This window comes from Bubalus kerabau, chromosome 3 (genome assembly GCF_029407905.1).
Source record: "Bubalus kerabau isolate K-KA32 ecotype Philippines breed swamp buffalo chromosome 3, PCC_UOA_SB_1v2, whole genome shotgun sequence".
Lineage (NCBI taxonomy): Eukaryota > Metazoa > Chordata > Mammalia > Artiodactyla > Bovidae > Bubalus > Bubalus kerabau.
Window position 1 is genome coordinate 48,295,139 of NC_073626.1, and position 27,345 is coordinate 48,322,483.

At 43.7% G+C, this 27,345-nt stretch overlaps 1 protein-coding gene across 20 annotated transcripts in view; it reads right to left on the reverse strand.

Moving 5' to 3' along the window:
- DST (dystonin) overlaps positions 1 to 27,345 on the reverse strand; it is a 514,655-nt gene that overhangs the window by 55,935 nt on the left and 431,375 nt on the right. For all 20 annotated transcript variants that reach the window (XM_055571805.1, XM_055571789.1, XM_055571786.1 and 17 more), the window contains 10 exons: positions 27,007 to 27,177; positions 23,976 to 24,142; positions 20,590 to 20,749; positions 20,064 to 20,390; positions 19,315 to 19,399; positions 17,773 to 18,014; positions 16,459 to 16,665; positions 4,306 to 4,425; positions 4,030 to 4,137; positions 1,958 to 2,176 (listed from right to left, as the gene is read on the reverse strand). In XM_055571805.1, coding sequence (XP_055427780.1) covers positions 1,958 to 2,176; positions 4,030 to 4,137; positions 4,306 to 4,425; positions 16,459 to 16,665; positions 17,773 to 18,014; positions 19,315 to 19,399; positions 20,064 to 20,390; positions 20,590 to 20,749; positions 23,976 to 24,142; positions 27,007 to 27,177 — 1,806 coding nt within the window. The remainder of the gene's footprint in view (positions 1 to 1,957; positions 2,177 to 4,029; positions 4,138 to 4,305; positions 4,426 to 16,458; positions 16,666 to 17,772; positions 18,015 to 19,314; positions 19,400 to 20,063; positions 20,391 to 20,589; positions 20,750 to 23,975; positions 24,143 to 27,006; positions 27,178 to 27,345) is intronic.

The window sequence follows — 27,345 nt, forward strand, 5'->3', positions numbered from 1 at the left end:
CAGCCACAGGACAGCTGCTTGGTATGTGTGTGCGTGGAGAAAAGGCTTGGCAGGAGAGGTCTTTTGCTTTATACATAACAAAATGATTCTCGGCAACCATCCTCAGAGCCCACTCATGCGGGAGATACTTAATGTGACTTCAAGGTAACTACCGCTTATTTATAACGTGGCTCTCAGGGCCATTTTTCATTCCTGGCTAGAATGAATGAAAAGATGTTCCCCAGGACAGTGAAGTGGACACTATGAAGTTGCAGAAGAATGCTGCAAATATTCTGAATAATTTAGTTTGAACAATTTGAAGATTTGGCTACAAAGTTTTGAAATCCTCTTTCTCCATACAAATCTTATATTTGTTTTGAGAACTGAAAGATCATGCTAAAAAGGAAAATTAACTCAATTTTAAAATTTTCCATTCAGTAACGATTCTTTTCGACCTATTTGATGTTATGCTGAAAAACAGCTACTCGAATCTCACCTCAGAGTAGAAGAGATCCATGAAATATATTTTTTTGAAATATTTTATCTTAAAAATCATTCTGTGGCTAGGCATGAGGATTTCTGCCAAATATAACCTTTCTACTCAAATTAATTATATGTAGTTTGTAAGTCTTTCTCCCACTGAACAATTTAGATAGAATGCCATAAAGTTTCCATTTTGCACACTAAAGTGTCCTCTAAAGCTTTTCTAAACAAATCCTTAAAAGATCCTTTCCAATGCCAATACATTTAAAGAGTAAACAATAAGACTAATAAGCACGTTACTTGAAATGATGATGTAATATAGCGAGTTAAACTTTATACATGTGCACACACTCAATGACTTGGAATAGTAGTAGTTTTGGAGTACATCTTATACAGATCTAGGAGAGCAACTAAGGTTCACAAGATCATAAGTAATAAGAATTCTAGACTTTCTTCCAACAGTCTTGAATCTTCTCACTCAAACCCTCACAAAATGTTAAGCTAATCAACATTTCTGTGACTGCAGAAACGAGGGCTTCATGATGCCTTTTTATATGTCTAAAATAGGATTTATTTGTAGATAGAAAAATACTCTCTCATTTGCTCATGTAAACTTATAGAAGCAGAGAACTTCAAAAGATTTCTATATACAAAAGGTTAAAAAAAAGAGGGGGACAACTGGTCTTTAAACTTCAGCAGTTTTTTCCTTTTCATAGAATTTCATGACAACGTTGACACATTTGTTACAGCGTCTATTTTCTCTAAGCTCAACAGCCTTGTCTATGTGAGGCTGCTTCCACATATGTCTTCTGCTTACATTCATTCAGATGGCTCCCACCAGTATGAAGTATAAAACTTAGTCAAATTAGGGGACACTGAAAGCACTTCGACCTGATCAACTGAAAGGACTCGAAAGCTTACTTCCCTGACGCTTTGAGAGAGAGTCTCCTTGCACACTCAGTGTGCACTGCATGTACTGGTATGGCGTAGAGCGTGCACGCTCAGCTGTGTCCAACTCTTTGTGACCTCATTCATGGACTGCAGCCCGCCAGGTTCCTCAGTCCATGGCGTTTTCCAGGCAGGAATACTGGAGCGGGTTGCCATCTCTTACTTCCGGGGCCTTCCTGACCTGAGGACTGCGCCCGCGCCTCTCGTGTCTCCCGCCCTGGCAGGCTGACTTCCAGGGCCTTCCTGACCCGAGCACTGCGCCCGCGCCTCTCGCGTCTCCTGCCCTGGCAGGCGGGTTCTTGTCACTGAGCCACCACTCCTGTGCTAAGAGCTGTGACGGCGTCACGATGACGCACCAGGGTGTCTGCCCGCATGAGTCTTCCCGCCGCAGACCGGGAACGCTGGGAGCTCAGAGGTGAGCAGACCGTGCGAACCGGACCCTGCACGGCGGACACTTCGCCACCTCAAAGGCGTCTGAACCAGAAGCCCCCCGACAGCTGGGGTTCCTTCCCCAGGGCCCCCGCGTCCACCCGGGGCCTGAGCTCACCCGGTGCTCCTCCTGCTGCTGCCTCAGGGTCTCGTACTCCAGGGCGGGGGCGGGCAGCTGAGCGATGGCCCTCTGCGTGTCCGTCAGCCACGGCCAGAGCTCCTCGTACGTCTCCCAGAACTGGCTCACCAGGGACTGCGCCCGCTCCAGCTGCAGGTACCTCTCCGAGTTTACCTGGCAGATGGTGTCATAGTTCTTCAGCACCGTGTCCAATTTTTTCTAGAAAATCAGATGACAAAATGTGTTTATCCAGTCAGGCAGACCAAGGAACACATACATACACTCCATAGTGCTTGTTCAGCACTATTTACCTGGAACAGAGTAAGCACTCAATGAATAAATGCATGGTAAATGACTGATCAACAGCGGCTAGTTCGTGTCTATATAGAGAAGCTCATCTTAAAAGAAAGGCCTTCCTATGTTGTTGCATAAGGCAGGAAGTCCCTCCTTTTCAAGGCTGAAAATGCTATATGCAAATGCTATGCTTTTACTACAATAAAAAAAAAAATTCATGTATAAAATAGCAAAAATGTGTTAAAAGTTTTAAAAGTACACCAACTGGAGATTACGGTAAAAAACGAGTATATGTTCCTATACTCATGAATTTCTATGCAGTCATCAAAAATCAGGGGGCTTGATAATATGGAGGACTTCTCAAAAAATATTAGGTAACAAACCACCCCCCAAATAAATAAAAAGCCTCAAGTTATTCTGACTAAGAGACTGAGCTTCCCAAACACAATTTCTTCCAGGTCTTCTATGTGAGAGAAGGGTCTGGCAACACGGACGGCGAGTCCATGCTCAGTCGCTCAGTCACGTCTGACTCTTGAGACCCCATGGGCTGTAGCCTGCCAGGCTTCGCTGTCCACGGGATGTTCCAGACAAGAATACTGGAGTGGGTTGCCGTTTCCTCCTCCAGGGGATCTATCTGACCCAAGGGTCAAACCCAAGTCTCCTGCACTGGCAGGTGGATTCTTTAACACTGAGCTACCTGGCAAGTCCAACACGGACACTACTTTCTGTTAAAATACAAGGACTGTCTTTCAAAAATGAAATTCTAAAAGGAACTCCTAGTCAGGAAAATTAATTACATAGATTGAGAAGCAAAGTAGAACATTATGCTGTACACTGATTTGATCGGGTGGTCACAGTGATCTTGATTATGGTATAAATTCACTATAATCCAATAGCAAAAGACAGAGCACAACCATAACCTAATAAACCACAGAATAACACAGAGATTCTTTCATGATCATCTATATTTTTCACATAAGATTTTTTTCAAAAATAATAAAGATTATATTAAAAGCAAGTGCCACTGTGGAGTATTTAAATAAAAGACAAAAAATATCAACACACACTGTGCATTCTATTACTTGCCTATGGTATACCTTAAAAGCAATGCACCATCTTTTCAATGGGATCTTAGGCATAGACATTTGTATAACAAGTATGTTTTTCTGACATGGGCTATTTTCCTATGAGAAGCATTAATTTCTTTATGCTGCTCAGAGGTCTGAATATGAATTGAACTAAACATTTTTATTTGAGGCTGCTTCCCCACCAATGTAAAGATCATTAAAACTACATAAACCGAATACTTCCTTAATGACTCCACTCCTTTTTTTCTATATGGATTACGGTAACTTTATACAGAATGGGTTTAAGCTAGAGAGAACTACGTATTTCAGGTTTTGTTTCGACTCCAGAGAACCCTAATGTTCCTGAAACCTATAAACAACAGTTGACGTATAGAATAACAATTTACTCTGATAATAGCAATGATAATACAGCAAACATTAATTGGATGCTTAATGGGTCCCAGTTACTCAAGGATTCAAACATTAATAGCTTTTCTGTCTATTAAAAAAGATTATCCCCAGGGTGATTCCCTTAAGGAGTATTCTTTTCACTGTTATTCTGTAAGCTTGAAAAATGTTTTATTTAAAACTAATGATTTAGCTGTTTAAACAGCAGCTGTGGATAAAGGAAAAGAGCTTTTCTCCGAGTGAAAGCCCCACACACACTGTCTGCTTACGGGTCTCACACTAGTCACATGGACGAGATTGTACCTTCATAGGCTGCTTTTCCTCTTCGCTGCACGTGCTCATGATCTTATGTCCAGATTTAACAAGCTCATCAATAATGTCCTTGTGTCGCAAAATCTCCATGGTGAATGTCTGTATTTACCAAAATAAAGATTTTTTTTTTAAAGAGAGCATATGATTAAAACAAAAACAATAAGGCAAAGCAGTTAAAACGACTAAGCTACACTCAATCATGCAAGTGCATCTCCTCGGAGCATGCTGACAAACCACATAGATGTGACTGGAAACGTGTGTCTTCACCTTTTGAACCTGCAGCTGAGCGGAGGTCTGGTCTTGCTCAAGCCTGATGTCACCCAGAGACGTCAATTTCTTCTCTGTTTCATTAATCCAGGCTAACTCAGCATCGGCCGCTTGGTCAAACTAAACAAAAGATAAATAATCAGGTCAGCAAGTTCCTGTAACTGGTGCCAGAGAAATATCTATCTACATGTCTTTCAAATATCCTTATCACATAAATGGAAAATCTGGGCCTGTCTCCTCATGGCAACCGGAAATGATCCATGAGAGTGACTCATGTTATAAAGAGAAAGGAGAAGTTTCCACAGAGAAATTAAACACAACCTCTTAAAATGTGCTGAATCCATAACATGGTAATGATTTGAGGATCGCTCACACTGCTGCCTTCTCCCAGGTGGTGATATAAGGATTTTCTTTACAATACTATACAAATTAAGCAGCTATAAGAGCGGTTAGGCACCATCTTTACATCACTTCATCCTTCATTGTATCACTTTAATGTGATAACGCAGGTAACATTCTGCTATCAAAGTCCGCAATTCCTAGCAAAAAAGAATGACATAGTCCCATTTATTTACTGCTTGTGGAAAATATCTTTCCATCTATGCAGAGTATACCCCAAATGTCTCATGCATTGTATTTTGCCTCTCATTTAATAACAGCAGAATACATTTTCAAAAGCCTTCTTAAATATTTTAAGAGATTTTTCTTTTCCTGATCACACAATAATTTATGGTCTAAATCTGCAAAGTACAGAAAAATACATGGAAGAAAATTAAAAGCTGAAGCTAATACTATCGTTATTTCAGTGAATTTTCTTTCAGAAGTTAAAAAAATAGAAAGTGCTGGGATAATACCGTATAAACAGTCTCATTCTTTTTCATTTATGGTGAACCTTTCCCATGTCAAAAGTGTGATTTTTAAAATACCATCACTATATCCCAGCATCCTGGGATATTTTCACTTAGGTTCTCTGCATTTGTCTGATGTTACACAAACAACGCTGTAATGGATATCTTTGTAAATAAATGTAAATAAATTTCCGTTGGCATCTCTAAGTAGTCCCTTAGAGTTGATTCCTAGAAGGTGACTTCTAAATCAAAGAGTGTGAACACTTTCTATACCTTGTACCAGACACACCCCATGCCTTCCAGTTATCATGAACAAATACAGCAGGCAAGCAATACCAGTCAACACAGTGCAGACTATAAATGGTAATTAGCACCTCGGCAGAAAGGGTGAAAGAGAGGGATATTGTGATTTTCAAGTCCAGTACTGCCAGAACCTCCAATTTTTCAGGTGTCAGTAGCTCAGTCATGTCCGACTCTTTGTAACCCCATGGACTTCCGCCAGGTTCCCCTGTCCATGGAATTCTCCAGGTCAGAGTACTGGAGTGGGTTGCCATTTCCTTCTCCAGGGGATGAACCCAGGTCTCCTGCATTGCAGGCAGATTCTACCACCTGAGTCACCAGGGAAGCCCCTAATTTTTCAAGAGCACCTGGAAACCCAGTTTGGGGTCGGGGGATAATAAGTGGAGGGGGGTAATGGTGGAGGTAAGAAACTAAACCAGAAGATAACTCATGCTCTTAAGACACAAAGCAACACTCTGTAGATTCACAGGAGGGTGGAGAAGACATACTTTTCACCCAAGAACTGATGCATCTCAGAGCCCGGGCATCATATAGAACACACACGAGGAGGATCCGGGAGAGAGGAAAGCAGAACTGCTACGAGTCTTGGACCCCAGGAACACCACAGAGGCCAGTCCCCTGGTTTTCTTTTGCTCCCATACCCTGGACGGGATGCTGGAGAAACTGCCCCCCAGAAGGACCCAGAGGCCAGACAAGGCCCCCAGGAAAGCCTCTCTCTAGTCAAAGGTGCAGGAAAGGGGAAGCCTTGCAAGACAGAAAGCGTCTAGACAATAAGCGTTCTGCTCCAACCAAACACCAGAGAACAAAGCCCTGGGCTCCCTACCCTCCTGCCAACAAGGGCTGAACACCCCCTGGGCTGGGCCCGGCACCCCTGCCAGGATGACGTTAGCCCAGCAGGGGGCAGGCCCTCTCACTTCCCGGGCGAGCACAGGCCTCTGCCCCCGGGTCAGTGGGGAGCGCTGGGCAGTCCCATGGGGAGCCTGGACTTGCTGCCCTGGAGGCTCAGGTGGGCTCTCCTCCTCTCCTCGGGGGTGTCAGGGGAGGCCTGTCACAGTCAGGATCTGCACAGCACTCAGTGGGGAGGTGGCCCCTTGCCCACGGTGCCGGGGAGCTCCCAGCCCCACCAAGCAATGAGGGGTGCCCCCAGCTTAGGGGTCACACAAGTTCCCCGGGGTCCACGGACTTCTCCTTCCTCCGGGCGGCACCCCCGCCATCTCAGCCAGAGTGGTGCTGGGGATCGCCCACCAAAGGAGAAGGCCTATCTGAGGCCCAAGACACAGGGCACCAAGAACCACGAGGAACCAAGACAGAACTGAAGATCACAAGCAGAGGCTGGTCCCCAGATGACCTCAGAAGCATCTGACAGACCTTAGAGTGGCCGTGATAGACACACTAGGAGCGATCTCACAGGCAGTGGAAATGAGGGGAAAATCAGAAGGCCTCGGCAACAAAAGGTAAAATCCGTAAAAGACACAGAATACACCGAGAAGAACCAAATGGAGATTTTAGAACTTAAAATATAACAACTACAGTAAAAGCTCAGAGGATGAGACCAAGGAACACAATAGAGGAAAGAGTCATCGAAATGGAAGACAGAGGCAGATTCATTTTGATATGTGGCAAAACTAATACAATTATGTAAAGTTTAAAAATAAAATAAAATTTAAAAAATAAAAAAAAAAATCAAACTGAAAAAAAAAAAAAAAAGAAATGGAAGACAGAATGACAGAAGTTACCCAACCCAAATGACAAAGAACAGACTGGAGAACACGAACAGAGCCCAGGGCCTGAGGAAGGAACCGTAATAAAAGATCTAAAATTCAAGTCACTGTGGCGAAGAGATGGGGGATACTTTGTGGCTGAAAGGTACGCAAACATTCTTAAAGTAATAAAATTGTAGAAATGGAGGCCAGATTTTGGCTAGGATTGAGGGGGAGGCAGAGACAGGAGGGGCAAACGCAGCTTTAACGGGGCGGCGTGAGGGTCTCCGTGATGGACATGTCCTGCGTCCTGATGGAAACGTTCTGCGTCAATTTCCTGCTTGTGACACTGGACCGTAATTTTGCAAGATGGTCTCCCATTGGGGAAACTGAAGAAACACTACAAGGGGGACTCTACATTACATCTTACAACTGCATGTGACTCTACAAAGATCTTAAAACAAAGTTAATTAAAAAAACAAAAAAAACCTCTCTGTGGGTAACCTCTCACTGGCAAGTCCTGTGCGCATCTTCTCTTTTCGATCTATGCTCCCAAGTTGTCCTGGATGTACTGATTCCTGTTCCCACAAGCAGAGTCTGGCCTTCCCCTCATCAACATAGGGCATATAATTACCCACCAGTATCAGCTGATGCAAATAAGTACCAAATGAGTCACTGCCATGGCTCCAATCTCACAAATAAAGAGTCACCATGAGATAGGTCAAAAAGCCTTATTATTACTGAATTGTTATTTATCAAGATTTTTTTCTACCTATCATGTACCCACTTGTTTTCACCTTTGCCAGGTCATGAATGAGTAAATAAATACTGAAGCGATTTGAAAGTTAATTTCTCTGAGTCAACAAGTTTAGATAGAAAAAAAATTAGATAATCATTAAAATATGGGACCAAACCAGAAAATACATTTGCTCGATGGAATAAAAGCTATGACAAACCTAGTCAGTGTATTAAAAATCTGAGACATTACTTTGCTGACAAAGGTCCATATAGTCAAAGCTATGGTTTTTCCAGTGGCCACGTACAGATGTGACAGCTGGACCATAAAGAAGGCTGAGCGCTGAAGAACTGATGCTTTATAATCGTGGTGCTGGAGAAGACTCTTCAGAGTCGTTGGTCTACAAGGAGATCAAACCAGTCAATCCTAAAGGAAATTGGTCCTGAATATTTATTGGAAGGGCTGATGCTGAAGCTCCACTACTTTGGCCATTTGATGTGAAGAGCCGACTCATTGGCAAAGACCCTGATGCTGGGAAAGATTGAAGGCAGGAGAAGGGGAGGACAGAGGATGAGATGGTTGGATGGCATCACTGACTCAATGGACATGAGTTTGAGCAAGCTCCAGGAGATGGAAGGACAGAGAAGCCTGGTGTGCTGCAGTCCACGGGGTCGCAGAGTCAGACATGATTTAGCGACCAAACAACAGCAATATTTTTTGACATTTACCTTTAAATATTGACAGCATAAGGATATGAAAGGGAAGATATGGTTTAACAGACCTTTACTTAACAATCTCTAGAAATGCTGCCTGAACAAAATCTGAATCTAAACCAACATCTAATGGAAAAGGATGCAAAGTGAGGCTGCTCTGAGACCCCTCTGGCGTATGGGCAGCAGCCACACCGTCACACGGGAGGCTGAGACACATGGCCCACGGGCGCCCTGCCAAGTGTCACACGTCTGACAGGATCACTGACAGGCCAAGTAGTTCCAGACAGAGATACACAGAACTTGAGTGCTCAGACTGGGTGAGCTCCCCCACAAGGGCAATTAAAGTAAGTCTTCTCCACAGCCACCTTCAAGGTGTAAACTTTCAAAGGTGCAAATGCGCTTCTGGTTCCAACAAGGAACCAGGACCTGCTCCATCAACATGAGGCATGAGAGAAACTGCAGCGTGCCGTCCGTCTCCTGCGGGGACGATCCTTCAGTTCCACCATCTCCCGCCTCCTCTCCCTCCTCTAGGGAGTAACGCTTCTAGCCTCTTCACTTGAGGCCAGCCCCTGTACGCCAGCTACTGTACTGTGCTGCTATACTTTGCTGGAGAAGCAAACGGCAACCCACTCCAGTACTCTTGCCTGGAGAATCCCAGGGGCAGAGGAGCCTGGCAGGCTACAGTCCATGGGGTCACAAGAGTCGGACACGACTTAGTGACTAAACCACCACCTCCACCACCACTATACTTTTCAAAGCACTGTACTGTAAGATCAAAAACGTTTTCTTATTGTGTATTTTTTAGGTATTATTTATGTGAAAAGTATTATAAACCTATTACAGTACTACACTGCCAATTGGGTACGTAGGCTAACTTTGTTGGATTTACGAACAAACTGGGACTGAAGAAAGAGCTCTTGGAATGGAACTCGTTTGCATGTGGGTTGTCTGTATGCAGGGGACTTACTGTACTTCTAAAATGACTCTGCACATTTATATACTCAAACAGAAGCCTTTCTCCTTTCTAAGTTTCCCATAACATCATGCATTGTTTTTTTGAAGCCGCCTTGTAATCTGCACGTAGTGGTACTGGTTAAGTGTTCTGCTCACTAATTCATCACTTTTGCTGCTATGGGGACAAGCCAGAACAATGCGGACTCCAGAGGGAATCTTGATAAGGCATCTGAAAAGTTCTATCTGAATTCATCTGGTTCAATAATTGTTACGACATGACTTAGTTTCAACTGGAACTACTCATTAGCAATTGTAGATCAATGTGAAGAGGAAAAAAAAGTTTCATCAACTAACTCAGCAGCTTCAGATGTGGAAAAGGAAATCATCACGAGACAAGTGGAAGAGTCCGGATCATTGGCTTTGAAACTGCACATGATGAAACTCCTGGGCACAGCTCTACTGTGTGGTGCGGCTGGCACATAACTGAGAAAAACAGTCAGGCCTTTCCACCTGAGCGCCAGTGCTGCAAAATAAATAATTCTCCTACTAGTCCTTGAAAAAAAAAAGTGATACCCCAACCATTTTGCTTGTGTTCAGGCTATTTTTAGTATTTATATGACAGTCCTAATAAAGAAAGTCAGACTGTTAGTGTTAATATTAGTTTAATACTAAGTCTCCCTTTCCTAAGGAAAAAAAAAAAGCATCCAATGTAAAACAGTGTGATGATACCCAAGTTGCCAAAATGGAAAACTGAAACTCAAACACTGTTTCTTTAACCAAGGCAAATATTTGCTCTGCTAAAAGAAAACAAGACTTCAAGCAGAAATTTCCCTTCTGTCTTTTGAATTTTTTTAATTAGGTTAGAAAATATTTATTATCCAACAACAAAAGGGATAGCCGCAGGGTCTACATGAAGCAATTTACAGTCAAGCAAGGCATTTTATTTAGATCTGGGACTCTTTCAAATAACTACTTAATGTGAGAATTCCTTAACAGACCATATGTGTGGCTTATTTTACTTGTTGAATAACATGGCAGAAAGCTCCCTACACCCAATTTTAATAAATTTGCTTACTGCCCATGTAAGTAGCAAAAAAAAAAAAAAAAAAAGACTTCAAATGAATTGTCGAGAATGTCAGCATCCTTAACTGCATTCTGGGAAACAGTCTAATAGACATCATCTGTGGAGTCCAACCATCAACCCCAACTACACTAATTCCTAGTTGAACTAGTATTTTAGAAACTTCCTACAAGTTGGTAAAGACATTTTAATTGGTTACTCTCTAAATGTTCCTGAAAAACACTCTGTAAAACAGTAACGACCAACATTCTAGTGAACACACTGTTCTAAGTGCTTGAACATTCAAGACTCCCTCCTTGTATCCTGACAGCAACTAAATCCAGTGGGTACCACCACTAATCTCATTTGCAGCTGAGAAAGCCAAGGCAGAGAGAGGCGGACTGACTCACCAGAGGTTACCCGGCTTGTAACTGCGGGTCTGAGATTCGCACGACTGTGGTCTGACCCGAGTCCGCATAGCAGTCGCCCTGGTACGCCCCTGTGCTTGTGGACTGCCTCGGCTTAAGAACTCACATTATTCATGGGATTTCACCAGAATCGGTTCAGATACCACAACAGTCATTAAGCGGTGAGTTTTTGCTTACTATTTAAGTGTCTCTCCCATCTCTGACAAATTGTTTTTGGATTTCTCCAGAAAGTTTCACTTGAGCGGAAGCAGAGGTTTAAGAAAGACTTAAGCGGTAAGCAGATCTTAACCTTCAGGACACCCTTGTACTCCAAGAGGGTCTTAGCGCTTTCTTTCCATTAGCATTTCCTCCCATTCTCCTTCCCATTATTCATGGCCCAGCCCATATTTTCCTACCCAACACCTGGAAGGTCTAAACAAACCTCACTTCCGTGGGGGAGGCTTCCTTCTAGTTCTTTAAAAGAAATTAACAGGTGTTATTTTTCTCCCAGGCGGATCCCTAATGACCCAGTGAGCTGTTTAATTGTACCCATATGCCTTTATACTGGGGGGCTTATGATGGCCCAATAAAACAAGCCAGGCAAACAGAACTGCCAGAGAGTGCCTGGGATACCCAGACCCTGTGAGATACACACCTCAGCACCTTCTGATAACTGTACATTTATAAGCGGCTAGTGAAGTGAACACAAACATTCCGGAGTTTAAATAATCACAGTGAGCGGAACTCAGGCGGTAAAGTCTACATCTCTGAAGCAAAAGTGCATTTCCCCATTTCCAAGTGGCTCATTTAATTCAATGAGCAGAAAGAGAAAGAAAGCAACAAAGATACGTTGCATTGTGTGGGTTTAACATGCTGAAATACCTACAGTTTCTAACTCAGATAATGGCAGGCCTTGGTGAGAAGGAGGCAGCTGTTTTGCTTTTATATAAAGATCATTATTACTACTTAAGAAGCTGCCTTATTCTACTCAGATTTTTCCTAAAACTTATGAATGGGCCCAACTAAAAAATCCTCTTCAGAATATTGATGATTGTAAATTTACTGAGTCAGATTCAGGGGCTTATTTACCGGTCGCAACAAATGGACACCATGCTCACTGCATTCACCCGTAATTGAGGCTGTTCTATTACTTCCAAAAGAATAATAAACGTCACTCAAATTTATGTAAGGCTCTTGACACTATGTTCTCAAAACTCAATGACAGATCTTTTCAAAACTGCTATGTAATATAACAGAATTAACATGAAAAACCTAACCATGTAACATCAGAAGTATTTTGAGTGTACTGGGTGGATACGAAGTACGTGCTAATGAGAAGGTATCTGGACACTCTCTTCCCACTTCTCTTTAGACCTCAGCCCTTTGCCACATTTCCCTGGCGTCTTCCACGTAGATGAATATAACCTGAGATGGCGACCTGACCATTCACAACTTCACTGCTGCTGCTGCTGCTGCTGCTAAGGCGCTTCAGTCGTGCCTGACTCTGTGCCACCCCATAGACGGCAGCCCACCAGGCTCCCCCGCCCCTGGGATTCTCCAGGCAAGAACACTGGAGTGGGTTGCATTTCCTTCTCCAATGCATGAAAAGTGAAAAGTGAAGTTGCTCAGTCGCTTTCGACTCTATGCGACACCATAGATTTCCCTAAAGCTTCGGAATTCCAAAGTGTAGCTTATAACATTATCAAGGAGGCAGGTCTGTATATAAACAATTTTAATGTCAAAAGACTAAAACATCTTATGAGAAATCTGCCTGGAAAACAGCCCCTTCAGCTATTTTCAGTCTAGCTGAATTTAGGTTATTTGGGGACACAGCATTAAATTTATAAATGTAAAATTTACGAAGTCATTTTCAAGGCCCATACCCTCACGCTGTCACTCATGGGTGGGATATGCCGGGGGAGGGACCCAGGAAGGAGTAGCTGTTAATAAAACAAGTTGTATGTGACTAAAGGTGTACAGAGAAAAACGGATGCGGCCAGATCATGTCCATGGTTCAGACGGAGAAGACACAAGTGTGGGAGATGATTTGTTTATACAACATAAAATAGTATTTACAAAACATGTGGCTCATGTCCAAGTGCAATTTTTTTCTTTTTGCACCATTCCTTTTGTGTTTCATGGATGTACTAACACTGGATAAACAGAAAACAAGCATTTTAGTATCAAACTGTATTTTGGTCCTAATTCCAAACATTTACAATCGGGCAAGGTTATAAAATAATTTCAATGACATATTAAGCCTTTTCTAAACTTGGAAATCATGAGTTCAGAAGCTATTCTTTTGAATGCAAAAGTAAATCTGTCAAACCAGAAAGACAGGCATGGATGTGTTCTTAAACTTGCCCGGAGTGAGAGATTTCTTGATCCTTTCAGCGTGGATGCCCATGGCTTACAGCCCTTTCTGGAAATATCCTCATATTTCTACTTTGTAGCAATAATAGTGCCTTCCTTCAGATTATGGAGGGAGGTTAGAAAAAAATGGATCACCGTTTAAGACTTTTCCTTTCTACCTGATCTGTAAAGAGGCACCAGAGTGGAGTAGAATGAGATTGGACTAAGTCCTGATTACAACTCCACTACACACCAGAGGCAGGATCCCTCTGGTGGGAGGGAGGTCACCTCAGCACACACCAGCTCTGAACAGCGCATCTCAGCATTACTGGAAAGGTATTTCTCTTCTAATTTCTCTTTTTTGTTTTAATTGGCTTAAGTGCATTTTTAAGGCTGAGCGCCAAAGAACTGATACTTTCGAAGTGTGCTGCTGGAGAAGACTCTTGAGAGTTCCTTGGACTGCAAGGATATCAAACCAGTCAACCCTTAAGGAAATCAACCCTGAATATTCTTTGGAAGGACTGATGCTGAAGCTGAAGCTCCAACAGTTTGGCCACATGATGTGAAGAGCTGACTCACTGGAAAAAGACCCTGATGGCTGGGAAAAATTGAAAACAAAAGGAGAAGGGGGCAAAAGAGGATGAGATGGTTGCATGGCATCACTGACTCAATAGACACGAATCTGAGAAAACTCATAGACAGTGAAGGACAGGGAAGCATGGCGTGAAGGACAGGGAAGCATGGCATGCTGTAGTCCATGGGGTCACAGAGAGCTGGACATGACTTAGCAACTGAACAACAAAAAAAGTGCATTTTATTGGAGGTATTTCACTGGAGGTATTTCACTGGACAGATGTGCAGGCATTTCAAAGGAATGCACATATACATACAGAATAAATACACATGAACAACCAGGAGTTATTAACAGACCAATGGCACTGATATTAGCTACAATCTAGCGGCAGTGAGGTACTTTATCCAAAAGCTCTCCCTCTCTCTCACAAGCAAGGCTTGAAGGATTTCATAACAGTGTTTGCATGATCTTGCTTCCATGAGTTTGTCCCGCATTCTTTCTCAAAGTCTTACAACTTTCAATAAGGAATGACTTTATCCGGTAAAAAAACCCATTAATCGTTATTTTCCTACAGGATATATGTTTTGGATCTAGAAAACACAGACCAACTTGTGGAAAATATTTGCAAAAACCTTGAATAGAATGAGACTCCAGTTTAATGACCTTGGCACCCAGCAGAGCTTACAAACCAACAAGGCGCTCAGCCTGTCACCTGTGCTTTAGAGCAGCTCTTTGCCCCTTTCCTGTTTGCCCATTTATATTTCCCTCTATCCTTAAAAGAACCCAGTGAGACGAATGAGATCACTAAGCAATTCAAACTGACTCCTGACTTATGCCCTCCTGAACGCACATCATGCCTTGCCTAACCTGCTGGTTCTTTTCCTAGATTAGAAGGAGTAAGAGTGACGAAGCAAGCAGTTAAAAATGACTAGCCCTCTATCCCACTAGCCCCCTAAGCAATCCTGCCAGAGATCACAGCAAGATAACGTCTGGAGAGAGAGCCAGCCACCTGCACTCAATGCAGATGGAGGCAGAAGCACCCTCCTGCCTCCATGATTCAGAGATTCGCCCCGCTTTTTTCCTTTAAAAACCATCCTGGCTGAGCAGAATCTTTGGAATTGGTCTCTGGACACGAGTCTCCCTTTCCCCCAGACAGCCCACTCTTACAGTTAAAGCACCTTTTCTCTCTCCTGACATTTGCCTCTCGAATTACTGGCTTATGAGAGGCAAGCAGCCAAACCTTAGTTTGGTTACACCCTCATTACCATCGTCCTTCACTGAACGAGCCAACCACGACCAGCTTCTCAAGAGAGCCTTATTTCCCAGAGGACAGAATATTTGTCTTGCTATTTAGAGAAGTCTTCAGTGCCAACTCGGAAAGGTCGGCAGAAATTCTGGTGAAAAAAATAATCCGACTCTTTTCAAATAGTTGAATAGCCTCGCAAGTAAACATGCTTATTTCCCTATGATAATGAGGCATACAAATTCCTCCCAAGTTTGAAAACAGAGCCATGCAAATGCATTCCTCAGGCATGAAGGTCTCCCTTGCAAAAAATATCTCAGGCGGGCCTTTTGCTAATACTGTATTCAGGCAGCCCTGGTGATTCTAGAGCATGGCACTTAAATGAGGGGCAAGGGGCCACGCTTTAGAACTAGACAAACTGCACTTTTACAGCAACCTGAGAGTCTCAAACCGATTTTGGATGCTCCTGCACAGTCTGCTTGGTTAGTGTGTCTTGCTTTTGGCCTGGATGAGTAAGGCTGAGTCATCCACCTTCCTGAGCCCCACTCTGCAGTACACAGCAAAACCGCACTAACCCCATCAGAGAAAGCCTGCAACAAAAGGCTGATGACTTAATGTAAATATCCAGAGATCTCAATACAAGTTAATCCAAACATGTCTCACAAGCTTCTGGATCCAAGACCCCCCTGGTTGCCCAGAGTCTTCTGACCCAGCTGTGGCTAAGGGGTGGGACCTATGAAACTCTCTGGAACCAGAGGCTCTGTGTGAGTTGCAGACAGGTCAGAAACGATCATTTTTTCCCCTTTCAGTCATCTCCAGAAAGAAAAAAAACAAACACGACATCACCAATACAGCAGTTTCCTTTTCAGAAAGAACTCAGCCTTTCTTTGCCATGTATGTCAAGGAACGTTAATAGTGACTTACATGATAACTCAAAAAACTAATAATAATAATAATTATGCGCACACAGATTTGACCTAGCCAGGGCCTGAAATCAACATGAACAGCCTGCACATGTGGAGACAAAAGGCCTTCTGTGCAGGGAGCGGGGGAGCGGGGCTGCTCCTTCCACTGGCCGATGGGGGGACCAGGCTGGAGACCAGAGGGCAGACGGCTGCCCGCGATGCAGAGCCGGGCCCCACCCAGCGCGCACACACCTGCACGAGCCCGCTGACCCTCTCAGCCCCTCCTGTGGCTCTGAAAGAGTGAGCGGTGGGTGGGAAGGCCACTGGGAGGAGAGGTTCCGGGAGGCGCGTGCCCACCTACCTGCTGGGCCCGCAGGAGCGCCGCGTCGATGGCCTCCACCCGCTGTGCCACGGCGTCGCTCACCAGGCGGAAGCGGTCGTTGTCCTCAGCCACTGTCCGCTCCAGGCCTTCCCTCGCCCTCCAGGGCACCAGCTCCAGCAGGGCGGCGCTCACCTCGTTCAGCGAGTCCAGCAGGGCTTTGTGGCTCTTGGCTTCCTTCTTCAGCTCCTGGGGACGCAAGCCGAGAAACACAGGCCTCTGAGGGACACGCCATGGCTGAACGAGCTTCCCCTTCAACTGCCCTCAGGGCCAGAGCCCTTCACAGGCAACAGGCCGCATGGGCCCCCTTGGCCGCAGTTACATTCTGTATACCACAGGTATTTCACACAAGGGAAACCATTCCCTAAGAAGCTCAAAAGGACAACCCCCTTGTCAACATGGCACAATTTGAGCTTTGAAACGTAATATCAGTGTTTAAAAAATTGGGAACCCAAACCCAGCAAGTTAATATGGATTATTCTTTGCTGGCTGGCAACCTCAAAGTAATCGGGAACCACAACAGATAACTGACGAGAACCTCCTGTGCAGCTCAGCGAGCTCCACTCGGTGCTCTGCGGTGACCTGAAAGGGAAGGAAATCCAAAAAACGGCAGATACATGCATGCGTACGGCTGCCTCGCTGTGTTATACAACAGAAACGAACACAACACTGCGAAGCAACCATACTCTAATAAAAATTAATATAAAAAAATAATCAGGTACCAGAAAACTAAAGAGGAAAGTCTGGACCAGAATCAAGTGACCCTCAAAAGGAGGACTCACTGGCTTTAAATCATCCCTGTTGAATCATCACAGGCTCAGTGAGCCTAGCCTCCCCAACTCCCTGAACCCACATGTGGTCATACTTCAGGGATGATGAAAACGGAGGCTGGCCACTCTGAGAAGAAAGACACTCAGCGTGGGAGAATACCAATTTTTGCAACATGATTAGGAAAGTCACCTCATGCCATGCATTGACCTTATAAATGTGATTATCCTGACCAAATTATGTGTGTCTCTGAAACACTGATCACTGCCCTTTTTTTCCTGTTTTTATGCATAACAAAGTATACTCCCACCATAAGGTTCGAGGGACAAACGACAAGACGCTGTTTTTTTGTCTGGGCTCCTAAAAGTTCACACAGCTGGTCCGCTGCCAGTTTCTGTTGGGTCCACGCCCACGAAGGCGCCCTGAACACATTAGTAGTGACATGTGATGAACATCACTTCGCCCCTGAGTGACTCGCCTCCCTTGAGAGATAACAAGCAGACACAAAGAATATATGTCGGAGCGTACTTTTTGCCTCGCGTGTGCTTGGCTGGCAGCCTCTCCCTTCAGAACCTGTGTTTCGTACGAGAGCAGCTCGACTTCCACCTTGTCCAGCCAGGCGCACAGCCCCTCGTGGGTGGACTGCAGCCGCCGTGCAAGCTGCAGTGCCTGTTCCAGGGTCTTCGCAACGTCCGTGCTCTGCTTAGTGATGTCCTGGTATCTCGCTTTAATGGCTTCCAGCTTATCTTGAATGATTAAAACCTCATCACCTAGAATTTCAAAGGCATGTTATATCTCATGAAAGGAGAAGCAGAGTTCTTCAGAGGTGATGCTACGCTGATGAGATTTTGGAGGGTGGCGGAGAGGAGACACTTTTCTTAAGAAGCTCTGACCCAAGAAAAGTCCTTTCCTAGGTTTGAATCTTTCTGGGGATTTCTGGCCGATGTCAACAACTCTGCAAATGCAAATACAAAAAACTGCCAAGGACCACAGCACCTTCTGTCCTGTGAAAGCACCACCTTGCGTCTATCTGTATGGTCTTTCCGTGTTTAAGGTTAGAAACCACCTGGGTCCAAATACTGAGTTTGTGACTCATTACCTTGTACAAGGTACCTGACCTCTCTGTGCCCCTGAGTACTTATTACAAGAACAGAACCTACTTCATAAGGTTGTGATAAAAATTCAATTAGTTTATATTTGCAAAGTATTTAGAATGGTGCCTGTCACAGGCATATACATGTTTATGTACAGCCTGGGTGGTGGTACTTTAGTCACTAAGTCACGTCCAGTTCTTGGACTCTTGCAACCCCATGGACTGTAGCCCTCCAGGGTCCTCTGTCCATGGGATTCTCCAGGCAAGAATACTGGAGTGGGGTGCCATTTCCTCCTCCAAAGTATAATCCGTGTGTGTGTTAAAAATAATAAATTCATCTGTACTGTTCCCACAGATCTTCACCTGACTCTATTTAATTTTCAGACACACAGAAAAATTGCGTCCTGGGCTTCAGGTTCCAAGTGCAAGGCTGTAGCTATGATACCAAATTCCTCCCATGCATAATGAACAGTACCTGCCCCCACCACACACATGCTGAGCTGAATACAGATACAGTGAGATGTTCTTAAAGCCAAAGGGATTACTAAAAACAAGTCGCATTTATTTTCTTGGCGAGTTCAAGCAGAGAGAAAGGAAGCTTGGGCACAATCACACTATGTGTCACCAAATAGCAGCTCTCTTAAAATTTTACAAAACTGTCTACAACCGCTCTGCATCTACAACAACTGCCCTCCATAAGTGGAAAGCTAATTTCATTCTGTCATGCGATTCTCTGACCAGTGCTCAGTATTATGAGTAATACACAAAACTTTCATTAAAAACTGAGTGAGATCATGAGAAAAAAGTGAAATCATAGTCCAAAATCCCCTTGATTGGCCTTCAAAGTGTTCTCCAGAACGAAGTCTTGGACTGGCCCCAAAATTCTAAAGTGCTTTGTGTTCTCCCTTCCCCATCTCTAAAATATTTTGAAAGCAATGCACAGTGTTCATGGAATGATGATTTGAAAGGTATCTCACCTGTTGTTCGTTTAAGTAGTTCCAGGCCATTCAGCAGTGCCTGGTCTACATTTTGTTTTCTAAGCTGTATGTCCTCTTGCAGAACCTAAAATACAGGTACCATCTTGTTATCAGCTAATCTTAAGAGAATGTTAACTAGGTTTCACTTTTTTGAGTAAACACCTCACATTTTCAAATATTCCTCACTGTTCTCACATTTACCTCTCCTTGTTTCAGCACTGTGCCCATGTCTCAGTTCAACTATCGAAATTCTCTCCCCTACTCAGAAAATGAGCTACGTGGAGAGACTGGAGTACTGGTTAATTGTGGGCCTTTGTATGCAATGATGAAATAATAAAATGAAAAATGAACAATCTATTACTGGATAAACTGAATCTCTTCTTACATTACATGTGATTTAATTGAATATAACACTCTATATTTAAAATGGATAAACAACAAGGACCTACTGTATAGCACAGGGAACAATACTCAATATTGTATAATAATCTAGATGAGAAAAGAATCTGAAAAAGTATATATATATATACATATATATAACTGAATTGGTTTACTGTACACATAAAACTAACACCGCACTGTAAATCAACTAAACTTCAATTTAAAAAAAGGTCATTGTATACAAAGGCAATGTCTTTTTTGAGTACAGGAATTAACCTAAATCATAGCGAACATAAAATAATACAGAAATAAAGAGAACTGAGAAAATAAGGTCAACTGAAATGAAAAAGTAAAATAAATCAAAATACCCGCAACTCAGCCTGCTGTGTCCACAGCCCCTCGGGGCTGGAGTCCTGGACCGAGAGCCGCCTCAGCTTGTCATGCACTTCACTCAGCCAGTTCATCAGCTCCACTTCATCTTCCCCAAAAATCTTAGCATTACACAGAGCCTGCTGCAGGAGCTCAGACCTGCTGTGGCTTTTCTCTTGAATCTCAATGTACCACACTTGGGAGGAGTCTAGTTTACTCTGCACCATATCTTTATCCTCCCTGGAGCTCAAAACCTTTAAAGACTGGCCAATGCTAACGGCCTGGTGTAAATGCTTATTGTGATGCAGGATGTCATCTTCTAAGGCCTAAACAAGGTTTAAAAAAGGGAAACAGAAAGAATGGACAAATAAAAATGACAACATAAATCGAACAAAAAGATGACACATGAAATGGGTATAAGGTTGAACTGAGGCGTCACACAATAGCGCGTAACTCAAATGCGTGTCATAAAACCTCAAAGGAAAGGGACAACTGGATCCCACGGGCGTGTGATGGGAACCTTACTTTGTGTTGCTCAATCTGCTCCTCCAGCTTGGACGCCTGGGTTCCAACGGGCTCGCAGTTCGCCAGCCTCTTCTCTGTGGTCGACAGCCACTCGTTCAGCGGCTCTAAGGTTTCGTGAAACTGCTGTGCTACCACGGAGATACCTTCCAGCTGACGGTTCCTGAAAACGCGCCAACAGGAAGGTCATTCGGGGATGAGGAATGTGGGAAGCTGTCAACAGAAAGCTTCACTCACGCTCCTGCGTTCCGCTCCCAACACTTTTTGTAGAAAACATCTAAGGTTAAAATTAAAACCTCTCACACTGACAGGACAGTTTAAAATAATTCTTATATTCCCTGTGCTTCCCCTGCCAGGGTTCAATTCCTGGTTGGGGAACTAAGATCCCTCAAGCCACTCAGCATGGTGGAAAAAATAAAACAAATATCTATAAATCTTTTTTTTTTTAAATAATAGTTCTATTAAATTCTCCTTTAATTCTTAAACATGAACAAAGACCAACCTCAAGAACCTGAATCTTATGAAAGTCTTAAGTAACTCATTGTAATTCTTACAATAGTTATAATCTTAGTAATGTTATAATAACAATAGCAGCAATAATAATAATAATAGGTAATATTTACTGAACATATATTCTATGCTTTACAAATTAGTTAAATTCAGCCAGAGCACCAGTTACTGAGACTGCGTTAGTGAAATGGTCAAAATTAGATGCAAGTTTTGAAAAATAAAGCATCCCCTGCACTGGAATTACTTTCATTCCTCTCCTCCTTTAAAAAATATAGTGTCAGGTACGTTTCCCCGAAGCAACAGTTATTATTTTACGGACTAAAAATATCAGGAAAGAGAAGAACTATTTCTCTGACTTTTACAAAACAGAGCTTGAAATGCTTTTAGAAGACTCATCGTTTCCGTCATTGAAAAGGTGCCGTGTAAGTTAAAACCTGCTCGAGCGGTCCTTGGCTTCCAATGAGGGCAAGTGATTGTGCTGGTCTGTATACGGAGAACCTGATTCAGTACCCAATTCTGCGAATCCTTTCTGCTAGGACCAAGAGCTGCTGTCTTGACCTGTCATCATGTTTAATGCTTAGGAAACGACCTGATTTGAGACACGGATGTTCTTTAGGGACAAAGGGAATTATGAAAAACTGGCACATGGAGCTGAATGTATTGAGCTGGCCAAAAGGTTTGCTAGGGTTTTTCCATAAGGTCTCACTGGAAAACCCAAATGAACTTTTTGGCCAGCCTAACAATTTCTGTATCTTTTTATCACAAACCACATATGTATATCTTTTTAAAAATTTCACCTTTAAAAAAATGAATAAAATTACTATATTATTTTTACCTTCTGGATGATCACTATCTATGGCTCTTCTTTCTAAATTCTATTATATAGTATCTAATCACCTAGAATGAATGGAAATAACTTTTGAGACTAGGTTTAATTGGCTGTGATTTAACCTGTAAGGGGATCTATTAATCAGTGTGTGAATCACAATATGACCACAATCCCTCCACTTAATACTACTGTGAGGATGGCTTGGGAAAAGGACAGTCCTGGGAGAAAAGCAGAGATCTTGGCTTTCATTCATTTAAAAAAAAGTACTGAGCACCTCTCCCATGGTAGTAATAGTACTTCTAGGGCATTACACAGAAGGAATATCTACTGACACACATTAAAGGGAATGCGGAACTTCCAGCCTCCTTGGGAGTCCCTCACTCACTTGTCCTAGAACAACACTTCCTTCTACTCTGTAATTCAAGATTAGACAAACCCTTCTCTGCATTATCCTATTAAGAGTTCCAACAAAGGTAGGAATGTGTGGAGACGCTCATTCTGTTCAGCGGGTCATCTGTTTCCAACCCAACCAGTATGCACTCCAGTGTCGCAATGACTTGACGTGGGTCAGTGTAGTGTCAACGGAGAGAATGAAGGAGGAGCTATACTCAATATCCCGTGACAAATGGTAAACCAAAATGGGGAAGAATATTTTTAAAAGAATGTATATATGCATTCTTATATGAAGTGAAGTTGCTCAGTCGTGTCCAACTCTTTGCGATCCCATGGACTGCAGCCTACCAGGCTCCTCCGTCCATGGAATTTTCTAGGCAAGAGTACTAGAGTGGGTTGCCATTTCCTTCTCCAGGGGATCTTCCTGACCCAGGGATCGAACCCGGGTCTCTCAAATTGCAGGCAGACGCTTTACTGTCTGAGCCACCAGGGAAGTCCACATTCTTATATACACGTATACATATATACACATACACACACATATGTGTACAACTGAGTCACTTTGCTATACAGTAGAAATGAAAACATCATCATAAATCATGTATACTTTAATAAAACAAAAGAAAAGAAATGTAGTGAAGCCCAGCGGAGCCACGCTCCAGCTCCTCACCTTGGTAAACGTCACAGCACCCTCCACCAGCCTCACTTCCCAGACACCTCCCACTCCACCTTAAACCAGAACTCGGGACATCCCTGCTGGTCCAGCCGCTCAGCCTTCGCACTTTCAGTGCTTCCACTGCAGTGGGTGTGGCTTTGATCCCTGGTTTGGGAACTAAGATCCCACACGTCGCAGGGTGTGGCCAAAAATAAAATACAATTAAGAAACTGAGGGCACCATTTAAAAAATATTATTAGACAGTCAAAACTTAATTAGAAACAAAAATAGAAAAAAACAGAGGTTGCCTGTCACCGCCCCACGCCAGGCCGGGTTCTTCCGATCCTCCACTGCCATGGCGCCCTGTGTGCAGGCTTCACTCTGAACCATCACAGTCGTCCCTGCTCTTCAATGGCCACCAAACCCTGCTACGGTATTCCCTGAGGGTAGTAGGGATGATCTGACCAGTGCAGCCCCGGAACGCCTGGCCCTGCCTGATGCGTGGCAGGCAGGTAATAGCTATGTTACAAATGAATGAATAAAGGACCCTGCGAGGGAAACACTGCTCTTACAGAGTTGTAATAGGGACTTTCCTGGTGGTCCAGCAGATAAGAATCCACCCTGATCCCTGTTCGGGGAACTAAGATCCCGACGCTGCAGAGCAACTAAGCCTGCACACTGCGACTACCTTCTAGGTCCACGCGACGCAACTAGAGAGTCAGTGCACCTCAACAAAAGACCCTGTGTGCCGAGACTACGACAGGTCGCAGCCAAACAAATAAAAACAAAAACAAACACACAAGAGTTGGGAAAGACCTGGGGACCACAAGACATCCCCGTCGGAGGAATGAGACGAGAAGCACGACCACCCCTGCCCTCTATGTTCACATACGTGACAAACACAGGAAAAGAACAGTTTGGAAAGAAAGGAGGACCAAAATACGAGAAGTCAGTACAAAAGCCACTGCCGCTCTTCCCAAGCCCTGGCAGCGTTTACGTTACCTCGTTTCGGCCTTACTAAGCAGCGCCTCCCATCGGCTATCCAGCAGACTCAGCTGTTTCAAAATCTTCACTTTATCCGGAGGTTCTGCCGTGGCGGCGATTTTCTCTCCTTCCCGTTTGATCACCTCCACAGTAGATTTGCGGTCATCCAGCAATCTTTGGAGAAGCTTAGGAAAAAATAGTAAATAAGAAAACAATAAATAAATGGAAAGGAAACAAAGGAATAACTGTATAAACATATGCAAAACATATGCTTTGTAGCATACTTTTGACATGTGACAAAAATAATGTTGGATTCATTCACATACAAAAGGATTTGAGAAGTAGAGCTTTTTCAAAAACCTCATTCTGTTTAATGATTCATTACTACTGTGTTAATGTGGTAGAGGCTTTTTGCAGTAAATAAAATAAATATTGATAAGGCCACCAAACCATTCATTCTCAACTTTTTAATACAAGATAATGGGGTAGAAGGGAGAAGACAATGGCATCCTACTCCAGTACTGTTGCCCAGAAAATCCCATGGATGGAGGAGCCTGGAAGGCTGCAGTCCATGGGGTCGCTAAGAGTCAGACATGACTGAGTGACTTCACTTTCACTTTCCACTTTCATGCATTGGAGAAGGAAATGGCAACCTGCTCCAGTGTTCTTGCCTGGAGAATCCCAGGGACGGGGGAGCCTGGTGGGCTGCCGTCTATGGGGTCACACAGAGTCGGACACGACTGAAGCAACTTGGCAGGCAATGGGGTAGAAGGGTGCTTCTACTCAGGAAAACATCACTGTACTGGAAGTGCAAAATCCTCATTACTGTAACGAAATGGGAACGCCCTAACACTCAACAATGATCTGTCCCACTGAGACAGAAAGTTCATTATAAATGATCTCTATTTTCAAAACCTTTTCCCACGTTAAACAATCTACCACAGGAGGGAAGCTGAGACTCAGACCAGTTCACAAGTCAATGAGGCTGAAACCGGAGGCTCCTGGCTGCTTTTGGGAGGTAGGATAGCTCCTAAAATTCTTTATGAGGATAAAAACTAGAGCCTTTAACTAGCATTTCCACAACGACCAGAGAGTGAAACATGTCAGAAACCTTCAAAGTTGGAGAAAAAAGACTAACATTTCAGGACTGACCAGCAGAAAAAAAGTCAATCCAATTCTTCATTTAAAGAAGCCTGGAAGGGAGTGTTTGACGTAGGGAGCCAAAAATCAGGATTCCCTTCCTCCACTTAAACAAAACAAGCATTTTAGTAATAAGTGCCAGCCCCAGGCCCAACGTGCAGAGCGGTGAGCAAGGCACACGGAACGCTGAACACCACAGCTGCCTGAACCTGACTGATCCTGGAGGACCAAAGCCATGGACAGGCACCCAGGGGCAACACACCACAGGAGGGTATCCCATCACCAAGGGGCAACACGCCGCGGGAGGGTATCCCATCACCCAGGGGCAACACGCCGCCGGAGGGTATCCCATCACTGCCACTTCGCCACCAAGCCCGCTCTGCTCCGGGTTACGCGGCAGCCTGGATGGGAGGGGGGTTTGGTGGAAAAGAGGTGCATGTGTGTGTATGGCTGAGTTCCTTTGCTGTCTACCTGAGACTATCACTATGCTGTTAATCAGCTATACTCCAATACAAAACAAGAAGCTTAATAGCAATTTAAGAGAGACCACCACATAGGAGGGGAGAGGAACAGGGTCCAAAAGAAGGGGAAGAGATGTCCTCTTTTGACACAGGTCAGAGATCATAAAATCAAAGTACGACAGGTGGTGGTAAAGGGAACAATTAAGTGGATTACTTTCAGTAAACTTTAATGAATAGCTTCTAGCAATTAAGAGCAAAGTCGACAGACAGGTTTTGTTGACTAAGCCTTGTTCATTAACTCTGGGTAAATACTAAAGGTTTAAATTAAATCATGAATGGTAATAGTCATATTATTTTATTTAACACCATATTATATATTTTATATTTATTACATTATAGAAATTACACATTATATTTTATTACGTATTATATGTATCAATTTTTTTCAAAAACCAAACAAATGCAATGTGTTTCCTCTTATGTTTCTTTATTCCTTACCTCTAAATCTATTTCTAATTAGTTAATTTCTCAAGATACTAAAGTCTTCAAAGAATTTTCAGAGAGTGTAGTACTGGATGCCAAAACCCAACCAAGCCTCTGAATCCATTCCGTTTTTTAAGCGTGTTGTCTTTTTAAAGGTAAACCTTATCAACACACTGTATGCCAGAAGCCCCCCAATGCCATGTGTCATTTCAAGCCGTGGATGACACGAATCAATACTGGATGGGTCATTAATGCTTCCCAATGACCACAGAAATTGTAGGTGTGGCCCTAAGGAGTCAGCATCCCTCTAAGGAGTGTCTTTCCAACTGGGTCCTGTATGTTCAGCGTCAAAAGACACAAGAGCCCACTTCTGAACACAGGGATCAACTCTCTGCCTCGTCAGTACAGGCTGAACCATAATAAACTGCCCATACTGACCTCATACAACAGACAACTGCATATGCACCAAACCAGTACATCAAAGAACCGTGACATCTCTGTTCGAAGTCACCTTTTCGCTGAGTGAGGTCGTCCTTGACTGCACTATTTTTTAAAAAAAATTGTACACGTCCCTGTCTCCACTTAGCACTTACTGTCCCCAGCTCCACCCGCTCTCTTCCCAGTTCTTAGCTCCCACTCGGCTTTATTTATCAGCGGCCAAGGTTAACACTAATTGCTTACTTTTGTTTACTGTCTCTCTCTCCCTGTTCTCCCTTCCCACTAACACTTAAACTTGATGAGGGACTTTTATGTTTTTAATTTGATGGTACAGCTCCAGCACCTGCAAGGATGACTGACCTGTGGCAGATGATGGACAAATATTTGTTGAATGACCAACAAAACAAGGTCTAGAACATGGATTACTGGTTAATTAAAACATCCTATTAATACAGAGTCACAAGGTAAACGTTTACTCTCGTTATTAAGGTGTAACCAGAAACAGGAAGCGCGCTCCGCTAACTCACCTTCTGCTCCTGTATCTGGGCCTTCACCACCTTGAACTCGGCGGACGGGGCTTTCTGATTGGCCACGAGCTCCTCGGTGTCACCCATCCAGCTGAGCAGGGACTCCAGGGCGTCCTGGAAGCGCCCGCAGTGCAGCAGGGCCTCCTGCAGCTGGGCTGCCCGCTGGGCCACCTGCACAGCCGGGGCCCCAGTTACCACTGCGCTCGCAAGGAACCACACACGCCCACCAGCCCGCCCTGTCCAAGCTCGTCTGCCCATTGATCACAGATTCTCTCTTCCTTCTCACTTAAAACTTACTCAAGGCACTGCTCGTGGGCAGGATACAGACAGAAAGGAGAC